The sequence below is a fragment of the Xenopus laevis genome, chromosome 2L (genome assembly GCF_017654675.1).
Source record: "Xenopus laevis strain J_2021 chromosome 2L, Xenopus_laevis_v10.1, whole genome shotgun sequence".
Lineage (NCBI taxonomy): Eukaryota > Metazoa > Chordata > Amphibia > Anura > Pipidae > Xenopus > Xenopus laevis.
The window spans coordinates 28,917,943-28,933,962 of record NC_054373.1 but is presented as its reverse complement, the minus strand read 5'-3'; the positions used below and the strand labels follow the sequence as shown (position 1 = coordinate 28,933,962).

The window sequence follows — 16,020 nt, the reverse complement described above, 5'->3', positions numbered from 1 at the left end:
GCGCAAATAAATTTGGTGAAAGAGGTAAAAATTCAAATTCGAGCATTGATAAATCAGCCCCTCGGTGTGCTCATGGCTTGTACTAGGCGCAGAGGAAAAATACTAGGAGCTGGAGGGCTGTGAATGTATATGGTTCAAAGGTTTACAGTAAAGTCAACAAAATCATAAATATGACCATTAATTTTGTGCATAAAGAGTAAATGAAAGTGATGATTTTTTGAGATACCCCAGATTTTCGAAGCTGGAATCCTAGTTTGAGTTAGTTGGCTGAAGATAGTATGAACTCTTTTACTTTTGTTCAAACAGTTCAACATATGACATATAAGAAATAGCTCTGAACATTTATCTGGGATATCCTGGGGAACTGCTATAGCCAGCACCCCTCCTCCATGTATTCCAGTGCACAACTAACATCCTTAAAAGGACCCGTAACATATATATATTTTTTAAACACAAAGATAAATTAAACTTTTAAATCGTGAAGTCTTTATTAAGAAATAACTTACCGAAACTCCGCTTGCACTCCTCTTCAGAAAAGGCGACAGGGCGACGATCCATCATGCGGCGCTCGATTTCTCCTCCCTGGCTATCTCCTATAAGGAAGGCAGGGAGGAGAAATCGAGCGTCGCACGATGGATCGCCTTTACTGAAGCGCAAGCAGAGTTTCGGTAAGGTATTTTTTAGCGATTTAAAAGTTCAATTTGTCTTTTTTTTTTTTTTAGTTCTATACTAACGAATTAAAAAAAAAAATTGCTGGTCCTTTAAGGTATGGCAGCTGGGTAAACTGCCAGCTGCATTGAATGAAGGTTAATGTTAAACAAGGCAGCTTTCCAACAACGATTGGAAGACACAAGTAGATACACTGCTTTGTATGCAAGGATCGTTAGATCTTTAAAACAAAGTGATTGGTAGCCGACTGGCTTTGGAAAACCAGTGAATGCAACAAGTTGCCTGGGATTAGCCATAGTGAAGCATTGTAAGTGCTAAAGCCACAATGGGCAGCCAGGTGGTCCTAATAACCCTTGTTTGAGTTGGTAATCTCGAACCTATGGTATTTGGAGACTAGATAACATGGATAACACAATAAATAAAGACGAGTCAACTTTGTTTTTTAACTGCACATCCAAAGGTTCCAGTTGTGGTATTATATTGTCTCCCCAAACATTGCTGCACTGTGGGGCCCTACTATGTCTGCCCCCCCCAAGCAGTCACTTGGACTATTCCGACTAAAGTCAGCTCTGCCTTTAATTCTCATTTCTAAACCGGTTGTATGTTGTATGTTTTACTTGTTAAAGCTTTGTGCAAGTGACCTGTTTTCCTTATTAACTGCACAGGTACTATCCTCGGTATCTCAAGTCACAACATTAATTGTCTCAACTTTTGTGCTTTGAAAAAGTTGCAACAAAATGTTGTCATGTATGAAAAAGGACGGGGGGATTTTCACTGTGAGAAAATGACACAAATTTGACGTGTGTGAGCTACATAACACAAGGGTGTCCTACCTGGCCATACACTAGTAGATATAATCCTTTGGTCACCAAATGATGTTTTCTCAGTTTGGCCACCCACTTGCCCCATGGATGGTCCAATAAGCTGCTGACTTGGTCTGAAAGGGCCACGTCGGCATCTTTTATTGGTCAGCTTAAGATCTATTCGTTGCTGCTCATTTCCAACATACAGTAACCTAGAAAATACAATTAAACCTCAGCTTTATATTTATGGTTTTTCATGTTCCCTACACGTGCACCATCCTGAGAACCCAAATTTCGTTTGATTTGTTCCTAAAATTAAACTTTGGTTCAATTTAGTTAAAGGAAAACTATACCCCCAAAATGAATACTTAAGCAAGAGATAGTTTATATCAAATTGAATGACATATTAAAGAATCTTACCAAACTGGAATATATATTTACATAAATATTCCCCTTTTACATCTCTTGCCTTGAACCACCATTTCGTGACTCTATCTGTGCTGCCTCAGAGATCACCTGACCAGAAATACTACAACACTAACTGTAACAGGAAGAAGTGAGGAAGCAAAAGGCAGAACTGTGTCTGTTAATTGGCTCATGTGACCTTACATGTGGTTTGTATGTGTGCACAGTGAATCTTACGATCTCAGGGGGCGGCCCTTATTTTTTAAAATGGCAATTTTCTATTTATGATTACCCAATGGCACATACTACTAGAAAAGTATATTATTATGATAATGGTTCATTTACATGAAGCAGGGTTTTACACATGAGCTGTTTTACTCAGTATCTTTTAATAGAGACCTACATTGTTTGGGGGGTATAGTTTTCCTTTAAGACTCCTCCCTATAAAATGTTAAACTGAGGTTCTACCGTACTACATTGTCCAAATCAGCAGCAGCACCAACACAACTGTCTCCCTTCTCTTCTGCAAACCTTGGCACATATTTCCCTCAAGCTTTAATATTCTAATTTAATATAAGTCTTTACTTGGGGTATTATCATGTATGGGAAATTATCATTAAATGGTTGAAAGAAAAACAAATCTGAAAATCAATTAAATTAACCAATTACGTAGGTTTGCAATAGGCCAAGTTGTGGCCAACAGCCATTTGATTAACTGTGAACGACATTAAGGGTGAAACAAACCCAGAATTCGGTTTGGGATTTGGCTGGAACTCAACAATTTAACAGGAATCCTATAGATGGTCATATATTAAAGGAGAAGGAAAGTTGTCTTGCACCTGGGGTGCCAAATGTTAGGCACCCCCAAGTGATTGTATTGACTTACCTGAAACCCCGGGCTGGTGCTCTTATCAGCAGAAAACTGCACCGGCCTGGGGTTCTTCCAGTGAGCACCACCAAGTGCAAGACGACTTTACTTCTCCTTTAAAAGATCTGCTCATTTGCCGAGGTCCATAAACTCGTGGATCTTTCACCAATATGTCCTCCTTGAGGTCCAGTCACAACAATGGCATTTTTTAATCGTGTCCAATTGATATTTGGCCAATTTCTGGCCAGATATCAGTCGGGGGAAGACCATCCCAAGGACAATAAGCTTTCATGGAGTATTTTGAAATTAGCCACATACGAAAATGATGGATACATCTCTCAGAAAATAGCAGATTGCTTGAAGAGCTCTGCTCTGCAAAACAACAAGCACCTACTTACTCCAAAGTATTACAAAGTCTTACCAAACGTTGGACTGATTCTGGGCATCGATATCAAGTCAGACTCTGAGTTATAGCTAAGAGGTGAATCTGCTGAGGATAAAGATACTGTGTATACAGGGAGCGAGGTTTAGGCAGAGGAGGAGCAGAGCTTTTATGTTCCTCTTTGGTTTATTGGGAGGAAAATATTAAAACTGAAAAACAATATTTCAATATTTGAAAGAAATTTCAATACAAAAAAAAAAAAACCCTTAACAGCAAATGACTACTCTTTGGTTGCCAAAACAACAATTAATTTGTATGTGTCACAAGGATCTGCAGCACCTTACAAATCCATCTTGAGACAAAATGGGGTTCAAATTTGGGCTTCCTGTCCTGCGAGCCAATAAGAACTTGAGCTCTGGTGCACTGGCAGTATCAGAACTGGGGGGTGTTTTAGATTATCCGTTATCAACCTGTAGTCAAATGTGAAAATGTTTTTGAATGCACCATGGATTTGCTGAAATGTTCCTTTCCCTTTAGTTTCTTGGAGTGATTTGTCCCCTTCTGAGAACCCAAATAAAGCAGCTTAGCAGTACAGTAATACTGACAGACAGCAGTTTACACTATTATTTAACACTGAGATGAAGGCAGTGAACATTGATGTCAAACAGAGAGACACTGGCAACGCGAGAGGAGGTTTATGTCAGTCCAATTTCTTCCAGCACGCTCCGTGGTGTCTCGGCTTCCTGTGGAGGGGACAGGAACATACAGGCAATCAGGTTCAGCAATGTGGCACTCAAGAAACAACAGTACTCAAAGGCATGCCTTATTTATTACTAGGGCTCTAGAACATTCCTTTAAATAGTTATGTGAACATGGCTTGTGTGCACCATACTTAATAGAGATACACTGAAACCATAGTTATTTAGTGTGGCCGTCACAAAAGTTTTGACCAAAAACTGAGCCAAATCAAAATTTGCCTTAAATAAAGCCAAACCAAAAATGTTCAGTTGTCCAGTGACTTTACATGACTTTAAGGGGGTTATTTATCAAATGTTGAGTTGTGTTTTCTTAAAAAGTTTTTTGAGGGTATTATCACTAAAAAACGTGAATTTTTTGGGGGGAAAAATTATTTTTCGGGGAAAAAAACAATAGAATTTTTTGAGATTTATTATGCTAAAACCCTGAATCCAAAAATACTCCAGCTAAAAACTCTCGAGGTCATGTAGAAGTCAATGGCAGAGGCTATTTACTGTACGGTGGTAAAAAACTCAATAGAAATGTAAGTTTTGCCCCAATTGTATTCAATTGAGTTTTTTACATTTGGGTTTTTTCATAACTAAGAAAACATTTGAGTTGTGAGTTTATTCGAGGTAGAAACAAAACTCACCCCCTAAGTGTTTAGATTTGGTCCTATGTTCAGTACATCCCTAATAATGACCATTTGATGGTCCTGTTTTATTGGACTGGCTCAGAATGTAGATATATATCGCAAGTGCCAGGTTGCACAGCTCTTCACAGAGCATGTCCACCATTCACATCAATACATGCCCAATGGAGTTTACAATCTAATGTCCATACAATGCACCCATTACGCTCACTTCATCAGGATATGCTGCTTGACATCCAGTTAGCTCTTTGTGACTGCAAACCTATTGGCTCAGCAACCATATACACACACCAGAAGATATTTCCCTGGTAATAAGCCAATCACAAGACATTGTTAGTGTTATCTGGGGGGTTTACAAGGTGTTCCCAGTCCAGCTGAATCTTCAGCCTTAGCTTACTCTTTATAAATGTGTTTCGTCTGTCCCATCAATGCCTATGGGACTTTATTCTGTGTTCATGTCTCATTTTAATATAAGTATCAACACAACCATAACCTCCAAGCACTAACCCCCAGTGATACAAAAATATGCATTTTCAGGCATACATTGACCACAATCTCACTCTGTAGAAGTTCCTTCCCCAACACCCCCTGAGCTGCAGGAAAAGAAGAAATATTCTCCAGCTGAGGCTTCTAGGGAAATAAAAATGGGATCTGTAGAGACCACTGCCATGAAACAGCGACTTCCCTCTTGCACCTCTGATTCTCCCCAGTGTAGTTGAAGGGTTGCATTTAAAGACCATACAGATAATGCTGATAGACACCAGGATCAACTTAGTTTGCCATGGACAAGGTAACTTTAAGGAGAAGTTTGCCATAGAGGTATAATTAAAACAAGTGGTGCCACAAAGGAAGGGGCCCACAAAACACTGGGACATGAATTCCAATTTTAATGATGTGGCGCGGGAGTGTGGGTATATTTGGGTAACTATAGACGGCCAGTCCTTATACTCATCTATCTCACACTCTAAAGGTCTTGAAGCTATACGTTTTATGTTGCATGACTCGGGGTTGTACACTTCGGATTGCGTTATGTCATTGGTAATGGCCCTAGAGTTTCTGCTGACCCATAATTATGTTTATTTTAATGAGTCCTATTATCTTCAGAGACATTTGACAGCTATGGGTGCTAACTTTTCTCCATCATACGCAAACCTTTACATGGGTTGGTGGGAGCACACCCACGTCTTTGGAGAAGTCGCGACCATATCGTAAACACCTTCTCATTCTTTTTAATAATCCTGTGCTTAAGTAAATCTTAATGGATTGTACATTGAGAATGGTATCCAACAAGTCACCTTTTCTGGGAAATAAATGATCCCCTAGCTTGGTGTCTGCTCCTGAATCCTCTCTTTCCAAAAATTGATTAAAGACAAAAAAGAACATACAGATGCCTGCAAGACTTGCAGGGTGATTTCAGTAAAGCTGGCCATAAATGTAAAGATCTTTAAAAGATCTTTTCATTATCGTGAGACCAAGATTATCTCGAAACGATCGTTTAAATGTACGATTTGATCACTAAAAAGACCATTTCAAGCGATATTGCCAGGAAAACTGAGGGTAGCTGCCTGCTTGGCCCTGCAAACATAGATAGATTGCACTGGGACCGATAAATTTTTTTTAACCTGGCCGATTAATTTTCTGACAGATGTCGGCCGAAAAATCGTAAGATGAGCGATCGTTTGATTCCCACCAACTTCCCAATAATTTGATGGATTGGTCGGATTGCACTGAAACTGATCATTCACCAATGAAATATCTTTGCGTTTATGGGGACCTTAAGTCGAAATTTAGATCTAATGTGATGGGCAACATATTTAAAAATTTAATGTATTGTATTGTGTAATATATATATTTGTAGTGCAGGTCTTGCTCAAAACAATATGTTGGGCAGACTGTCTGAGAACACATGACTGCCATAGAATCAGGTGATGAGATATTTTAGTAACTGTAGTAAATGTGGAATTTCAGATTTAATAGTAAAATGTGATCAAAAGGGTATGTACCCCTTTAAGAGTAGGGGGTACCGTACGTTTGTTGAACTTATGTGAAGGTATGTTGGATTCTCACTCTCAAAACACGTAGCCCTTTGGGTTTCAATACTAGTTTTTATATTACTCATTTTGTATGAAGGGGGTTTTCTTTCTTTTGCCATGAACCTGGTTTTTATGCAACAAAAACTTGTCTCCAAGCCTGGAATTTAAAAATAAGCTCCTGCTTTGAGGCCATTGGGAGCAACATCCAAGGGGTTGGTGAGAAACATGTTGCTCATGAGTCACTGGTTGGGGTATACTGCCTTAATGAGTCCTGTGGCACAGTGGTTAGTACTGCTCTGTAGTGATCTGCGGGCCGTTCAAAACCTGTGGGACCCGCGGGTCGGGTGGGTTGGGGCCGGCACCTGCACAAAATCTTCAGGTTGCGGGCGGGTCTGGGTTGAACTATTCTCCTGCTCTCCCTGCCCATGACTTAGCACTACCGGCACCTAAATTTATAGACTCGCCCCTGCCCCTTTTGTGATGTCACTGGCAGGCCGTACACCGCTACTGCTCTGATCTGTAAGAAGTCTGTTTGTGCCCCCTGTTCTTGGCTATGGGGGGGTTGTGGATGCACACCTGAGGCCAATTTCAAAAAGTATAAAGCCCTGTCTAAGTAATTCAAGTAAATATGCCAGTGCATGTAATTTTGAAACAGGGTTATTTTGTTACAAAGTTATGATCATAATATTGATAAGCCACCATACCACGTCAAGGTAAAACCCCACATGGTGGTCCCTAACTTATTTATCTTTAGTCATAGTAAAAAAGGAATATTACCTCTCTGTAGTAACAATTCTTTATGTAAACATCTCCTGTGCTTTGGTTTCAAACTCTGTGCTAAATCTTCCCCCGCCAACTGCTGAGCGGCTTTTAAGAGGGAGAGACTGCCTTAACCAACGCCCATTTTAGAAAAGTAGAAGTCAGGTGTTGTAATTAAAGACAAAGTAGAGTGATATGTGCAGTTGCACAATACTGTGTATACATGTGTAAGTGAACACTTACTCAGGTTTCCTTCAACACTCCATAAACACATAGGTAGGAGCACAGGAGATTGATTAAATTGACCACAGTGTGTGTGGATTTGATAGGGCCCTTAGATTGCAAGCTCTACTGGGGCTGATGGGAATGATGTATCTTTTCTCTAAAGTGCAGCGGAATATATAACTAAAGGGACATGAATAAAAATAATAACTGGCATCACTAGGCGCAACTTAGGATATATTTTCCAGATCAGTCATAGCTCCTGTATATTACAACAGAATTGTACAGAATATAAACTCAATTATAATTTGCATTCTGTAAATGAAACATTTTCTCCCCATTAGTGCTTCTCCTGGATGGTGATAGAATACCCCAGCATCTCTGGGCAGGGGAAAAATCTGTTTACGAATACTCATTTGAATAATGTGGAAAAAAAATCTTTATTCTCAGCTTTCTGTACCAGGTCTTCCCACAGTCGCTACTTGATTGGGCAGCTGCTTGTCTAGAAGCTCTTCCTTCCTCTGCAGCAAGTGACAGCCTCACCGAGCCCATCAAATCCCACAACATTCCGTCTGACAGATACAAATATCTCCGAGGGCTAAAGGGCCGTGTTTATTTTATTAACAATGAAAACATCAAACAGAACTGGGAATAAAATGCTTCCAAATTAAACCCACGTAATATTGTTTCAATGGGAATCAACTGCAAGGCCACTATACTACCCGCATGATAATCATCACTAACTGCCAGTTATCTGTAAACCATGGGAACGGGCAGCATCTAATGGGAGATTAACCAGTTGACTCGGATACCAAAAAACACAATATTTGCGTTATTTCATACCAGCCCCCCCGGGCAGATTTTATTGTTGTTGCATGCAGAAACACAGAATCGATGGTGCTGGCATTTAGTTACTGAATGTCAGTACTATAGATTTTCTTATCTATAGCACATACTGAATGAGCTAAAAGGACAGCAACATTGAAATGTGCATTTCAGGTATTTCTTGGCAGCAAAAGTGCTATATTGTATGAGAAAGGGTTTTTTGGTTTTTTTTGGTGTGTAGATAGCTACAAACGACTATAAATTACCACCATTATATGCTAAAACTATTGTACTGTACATAAATGACTTATCTTTTATCTGCTATACAGTAAGCCCTACAGTCCTATTGGAACTTGAATGGATGCCAGCAAAAGGCATATTTATATAAATGATTTAGGAGTTTCTGAAGCCAATGCACACATTCCACAAGAATGGGTTTAGAGTACACTATATATAAGGGGGTTATTTTCTAAACCACAAATTTATCGTGGTTGGCCTTTTTGGGACAAAAACTTAAATTTTTCATGGAAAAAAAACTATTTTTTTTGAGATTTATTATACCCCGATGCTGCAAAATGCAGAATCTGAAAATCCGCCATCTCTGATCTGTCAACGTCATGTATAAGTCAATGGGAGATACCAATTTCCCAATTGAAAGTTATTGTGGTTTGTGCTGGGTTTAGACTTATAATCCGATATTTTTATGTTTTCTAGCAATTCCGGAAAAAAACCTGAAAAAATTGTTCGCTCAATTTTATCAGTTTTTTCCCCCAACCTGATTTATTTGTGTTATTTTATTAACAAATAAGGCACAATTGGGCATGGATCTTTGGTTGAGCTTTTATCATTTAATTATGAGAAAAATATGAGATAAATGCTTTATTAAATAACCCCCTAAATGTATACAAAACCCGTTTTTAAATAACAAATCTTTCCCTTTCCTAAGCTGCAGCCTCTAAGCAGCTCATTATTGGAGGGCTTATCAGTGAACTGGTAATATGTTTTATTAGCTTCTCCTCTGCTCAGCAGAACCAGGAAGTGATAAGAACTCCTTTCATTCTTGTTTAGTGCCAGAAATAACCATAATAAAATATGTCTGTACATATTCTTCCCTTATCCTTACCAAGAAAGTCAAGCAGTCACCGAACTGGGTGTAGAACATTTCAAATGACCATTAGAAGTGTAAATAGTGCAGAATATTAAGGCTGGTATTGGATATATATCAAGTTAAGCTGGTTGTACACCTAAAGATCCAATTTTTTGGTGAGATCACTAAACGAGGATTGGCAGCTCATATGATGGACTTAATTGGCCAGATCCAATCATATGTCCTGTAGGCCAACAATCAGATCTTACTATGGTGATCTGTAATGAGAGGACCATAGCAATGTGCTGTTGTGGTCCTAACCCATTGGGATTTTCAAACTTGCCTGGTTGTCTGGCAGGCCCCACTCACAGACCCATAAGCTGCCAACTCAGAATGGAGGGGTTGGGTCAGCAACTTTTATTGGCTTTTGAATAGCCACCTTTACTCAACTTTTTGCAACGGTACTTTTTTAGCCATACCTTGTAAATACCAAGCAGTAATGGAACTATCACCACTGGGGCCCTGGTGCAGACGGAGCAGCCGAAACCCCCACCCCCATTCACATCGGCGCAATTGTCCGGAGGTCCCCAAGGGGGTGCGGGCCCGAGTGCACCCCCCATGCCCTGGTAGTTCTGGACTTGATACCAAAGTATTTCAGCTACATTAAGTTAAACACCACAAAACCCTTTAAAAATACACACACACACTTACCTTAGCATCCTTAGAATGGAAAGGCATAGGACAAGAGAAATAGAAAAAGAATATGTTAGAACAGCTATTCTGAAGGCAAATGCATATTAGTACTCTAAATAAATAAAGAACAATCTAATAGGAACCAAGAAGCAATTTTGCTGAATTCACATATTCTGAGCAGCCGGTTTATTATCATTGTTATTATCCTTTATTTATACAGGGCTGATTGATTCTTTGCGCTCATTCTGCTTTTATACTAGCAGAGGAAAACTACAGAACAAACAAGGGGATGAGATATATCAACCTTCTAATCACTGGACTGATCGTTGAAATCCCTTTCGGTTGCTGATGGGTTCTCTTGATCCCCTTTATATTTAAGAACTTCACTGTGCCGTGTTTATAACTAGAATTAATTACAAAAGGTAAGTGCTAATTAATGACATGTTTCTTGTACTTCAGATGTGTGTTGGAGCAGATGGCTGAGCACATTAGTGAGGTATGCTGAGCCTCGCTATACACAATCGCTGTAGTTAATGTCACGTGGCAGCGAGTCACATTAGAAGGCTAAATATAGAACCAGGCACTCAAGCAAAAAAAAGCTTTCTGAGCCCCACGCAGAGAAAAATCTTTGATCCTTAGAAAAATGTTTATCCGACCATCCAAAGCAACAATAAAAGCCTTTCATTAGTCCCTTCCCCGGCACAATGGGTGGGTGGAAATGCTGAAGTTTTTGCAGCGGGCTGGAACAATAACTCCATGCAAAAGTTTTGTGTCCAAAAAATAAGACAAATACACACTGTGAGACTGACGGCAACTGGGCTGACCTTTTTAGAGAATGGCCGCACCTTATAGGAATCGTTGGACTTGACAACTAAAGCAAATCCCTAATATGTGGTCCAGTATAATGCGATTCAGCCAGTCACACTGCAACTTTGGTCCAGCCCGATGTGTCTGATTGCCCACTAGGCACCCCAACTGCACCTTCTACGTACCCATCCAAATGCTCACATCTTGTACAAAAGAGACGTTGACTTGTAACTTGACCAAAGTCTGCAGTGTGAGTAAGCCCAAAGGTTGGGTTTTAACAGGAGAATGACCACAATGGAAATGTCATTGCCTATGCCAACACTTACACAAACACTTAATAGCTCTGCTAGTTATATTGCAATGCATCTTCCATGCACATGAACTGGCATCCAGTGGAAACTTTACATGGGGGTTATGCATCTCAAAAGGTAGATCTTTAGTTGCTTTGTCGAAGTTTCCATCCCCAGACGACACAAGCAATGATGATCCTGGCCTCACCCAACTGCTAATGATCTAATCCAAGTCAGCCATATTAATCCACTTTATGCATTACTTCATTATTTATGAGACTTTTCCACTGGGGAATCTGATATCAAAACAGACGTTAGGCTAAATAGAACTGCTTCCATGAATCGGCCACGCACACACACCCATAGACCAACTGCTGACCAAATCCATCTATAGCTGAATAATTTCTAATAACCAACAAAGTTCCAATAGGTCCATAGGGAGGCCAATATGTTAATAAACATGTTAAGACTATTCATAAATGTTACAATTGTGTGTATTGTTTTGTTTAATATGGAGATGCACCACTTTTTTCAGATTCAACCAAATATCAAAGCTTCCACAAACGATTCGGCATTAATCCCGGAGGTAAAAAAATCGGCACAGATTGCGTTGTTTAAACAATCGACAATTTCCAAAGGCTAAAATGGCCTTTTGTTTCAGCCAGGCACTTTGATTCAGGTTTAAAATCAGGTCTAAATCCTATCGAAAAAGGCTTGGATTCAGGAAAAATCTGAAAAGAAATCCAAGATTCGGCACATCCCTAGCATGGTAATATTAACCTGAATGAGATATTATTTCATCACTATGTATTTATGAGCATTAAATATCATAATTGATACAGCACCAACAAGTTATAAAATGGTTTGCAATCATTTCTAACAAACAGGGGTCTTATAAACATTACCAAAACAAGGATTACAAATTCAAAACAGGATTGGGGGGCCCTGCTTGCACAAGCTTGCAATCTTCATAGGGTTATGTATTCTCTTTTCCTGCCCCACACCAGTTGGGAAGAGCTACTCTTACCAAGAATTTCCAAATTGGAAAGCATTTATAACAATTTCATGCACACTGGCAAATGTGATGGGTGAGCAACTAAATGGAAGTGCAAAACACATTCATAAAATGTAAAAGATGCCTTACGGTCTGTATTTATCAGTGCGGTTCCATTAGGCAGCCTTTCCAGAGTCAGAAAGCTCAGAAGCAAGCACTGCTAGTGCACATAATGGCTTAAGGCGCATTTCATAATGGGTAAACAAAGTGGCTCTAATTTCTCAACGGACATCTGTGGAGTGCAACGGATTCTGGTGATAAATGCTCTTCAACTCCATAGCTTTTATGGGAATGAGCTGTCAAACTTAAGGAAATGGATGATCAGGAACCATTCTCGCTCAATTCAAAACAATCAGCAGGAAGTTTCAAGTTCCTAAAGGATCTTCATTATGATTTTACAGACGGGCAAGGCCAGACAGGCCAATTTCTCTTGGCATTTAATCAGGTGACAGCGTATAAAATGAGATAAATAGCCACTTGCTTGTGAATGAAATAAAGGCATGGCAATAGTTTGTGAACCGATACACAAAAATGCAATGTTCAGCCTTTCTGTGAATTCCCAGAGGCTGAGAAACTCATGGAAAATAGCTGCCCAACTATAATGTATGTGTTCCATGAAAAATAAATGGCTTTTTATACTGCCACAAGGGTATAGTTCACTTTATACAATAACAAATCACCCATACGCAAGGGTTCCCCATTGCTATTAAATATAATAAATGCTAAAAATGTATAACAGACCTGGAAACAGTTTTATGTCTCAAAACATTTACAAAATGATAATGATCCCCTATTCGTTCTCAGTAAGCTTCCTATAATGGAAATGCTGCTTTTCACATACACTTATGGTAAGGACACATTCCTATGATTTTTATAGGAACGTGTCGGTATTGCTTTAAAGTCTTTGGCGTTGTGCAGACACTGCATATCTTTTACTCTCAATCGCTTGTCTCCTGTTTATTTTTTAATATCTAATAATTGGGCACCCTAGTGGGGCCAAGAGTGAAAAGAATATACACGTGGATCAGAGAGGGAAATTTCTTCTATAACATATATCAGGTGTGGGACTATAATTTGCACTCCATGAATAACATTAATGCCGCCCACTATGCGACTGGTCAGACAGGAATTACTGGTTCCCACCCTTTCCTGAATTTTGGGTCATAATATGACCAGTAGCAAATGAAAGACTCTACCTTACCGTAAAAGTAAATTCAGCCAGGGGTCTGCAACTTGCGCCATATAAAAAAAAAAAAAAAAGAGCAAGGTGCCGAATGCAGCATTGGTGGGATGCTATGTTCCTCCCCTAACCCGCCTCTTATGAATACAGCTTTTTTGAACGCAGGCAGCTTTGTATTCATGGGACAAACGTAGGCTTTTGTGCACCAACAAAAAACACAGGGACCTGCAGCAATTCTGTGACCCTTTATGTATTGTACATCAACCTATACTCAGCTTTTAGGCATAAAACATTTTACACGGGTTTATAAATATTACCCTTGGTGCTGGTTGGATATATACAATATATATGGGGCTTAGCAGTGCATACAAATATGGATATGCATCATCTTATTTTTAGCCTGGTATCCCTCTTACCTTTTTATGTGCCTGTTGTGGTGCTTATACAAATGGCCTGTAGATGTCACCGTGCTCAAGACTTATACTGTGCATACTTTCTATACAGCTTGTGGTGTTAGAGTTGCTTACTGTTGTGTAATGGATGCATGAGCCTGCTAATAAAGCACTGTTATACTCTACTCATCCTCGGCTACCAAAACATAACACCTGTGTTACAGAACTGTGATCAGATACAAGTCTGATTAATGGCAGTTAAAGGCAGAGTGCTGTAGTTACAATGGCTCATACTGCTGTTATTCAATTGAAAATACAAAAAGTTCTTGGCTGGTTATTATGAAAAATCTTTTGATATTTACAGCGAGCGCTTGAAGAGGAAGAAATAGAATTCAACTGAAACAAAAAGCATCCAAATGTTCTTTATTGTCGCCTTGGCTGCTACGTAGGCAGAGAGCAAGCTGGGCACACATAATACAAACAATATAATAAAGCTGAATGTACATAACAGCTCCGAAAAGAGCACAGCGAGGCACAGAATTCAGTAGGCACTGGGCTTGGTTTTAGAAATACTCTAGCAAAACATCACTGAAAAGGAAAACTGGCGTGACAGACTAGGGGCCATTTTTTTTCCTCTAGTTTTATTATTGACTTCAGTACCTGCTATAGTAACAATGTCATTTATTTAAAGGCACTTTAGGTGCAGATTTTACTAGTGATGGAGTACATAGCACTGAATAGTTTTGTCTTGATAAAGAAAATATATTTCTTCATATTCATAGTCTGGATACTGTTAAAGGAGAAGGAAAGGTTAAAACTAAGTAAGCCTTATCAGAAAGGTCCATCTAAATATACCAGTAAACCCCCAAAGTAGTGCTGCTCTGAGTCCCCTGTCAAAAGAAACACCACATTTCTTTCCTTCTATTGTGTACACATGGGCTTCGGCATCAGACTTCCTGCCTTCATCTTAAACCTCATTGCCCTGGGCAAGAGCATGCTCAGTTTGCTCCTCTTCCCCACCCCTCCCTTCTCTACTGTAATCTGAGCCCAGAGCAGGGAGAGACTCAGGCAGGATGTGATGTCACACCACATAAATACTGCAGCTCCTATACTAAACAAACAGAGAGTTTCTAGAGCATTTTACTCAGGTATGGTAAAACATTCTACAGAATAAATATAGCATTCTAGCTTGCACTGATGCAGCTAATCTATTGGCAATAAAATGCCCCCGTAGCTTTCCTTCTCCTTTAATGTGACTAGGATTCTCATTTCTTACTTTCTTATATAAATATATACAAGTATGGGACCTGTTATTCAGAATGCTCGGGATCTAGGGTTTTCCGGATAATGGATCTTTCCATAATGTGGATTTTCATACCTCAAGTCTGCTAGAAAATCATTTAAACATTAATTAAACCCAACAGGCTGGTATTAATAATATCTTAGTTGGGATCAAGTAGAAGGTACTGTTTTATTATTACAGAGAAAAAGGAAATCACTTTGAAAAAATTTGGATTATTTGGATAAAATGGATTCTATGGGAGATGGCCTTTTCATAATTCTAAACTTTCTGGATAACAGGGTAATGGATAATGGATCCCATACCTGTATATATATATATATATATATATATATATATATATATATATATATATATATATATATATATATATATATATATATATATATATATACTTAAATTCTTTCTCTTACTAAATTCTTGCTAAAGAAATACTAATTTAAGGTGGGTTTAGGATTTCCCCTGGACATGCTGCAGGGCGAATTGTTACACATAGACAGCTCTATTAAAGGAGAACTAACCCCTCCAATGAGAAAAGCCCCTACATACTACCCTATATAGTCTCCCTCCCTGCTTCCCCCAGCATAGTTCATTACCCCTGAAAGTGTCCTGAATACATTGCTCAAGTATCTCAATTATTATTATAATCATCTTCCGGGTTTTTGGTCCTCATCTGTAAGGGAACGCCAGATTGGTGCATGTGCAGTTGGAGCCCATCAGTTGGAGTCTTCCAGTTTGTAGCAACTGTGCATGTGTCAAGGAAGCGCGTGAAGGAACGAAGAAGATATGAAGAATACCAAAAATCCGGAAGATGGCACCCATCTGTGGCTGCGCTTACTCTGCACAGATATGTGAGCAATGTGT

At 39.3% G+C, this 16,020-nt stretch overlaps 1 protein-coding gene across 4 annotated transcripts in view; it reads right to left on the bottom strand.

Moving 5' to 3' along the window:
* Positions 1-3,267: 3,267 nt before the first annotated feature.
* The window catches only part of ap1s2.L (adaptor related protein complex 1 subunit sigma 2 L homeolog), a 56,061-nt gene continuing 43,308 nt past the window's right edge, over positions 3,268-16,020 (bottom strand). For 3 of the 4 annotated variants that reach the window (XR_005965289.1, XM_018246035.1, XM_018246031.2), the window contains 2 exons: positions 10,152-10,160; positions 3,268-3,870 (listed from right to left, as the gene is read on the bottom strand). Coding sequence is in view for 3 of the 4 variants with exons in the window: in XM_018246035.1 (XP_018101524.1) it covers positions 3,823-3,870; positions 10,152-10,160 (57 nt within the window). In the remaining variant the exon portion in view is untranslated. The remainder of the gene's footprint in view (positions 3,871-10,151; positions 10,161-16,020) is intronic. The other variant, XM_018246032.2, reaches the window with a different exon arrangement.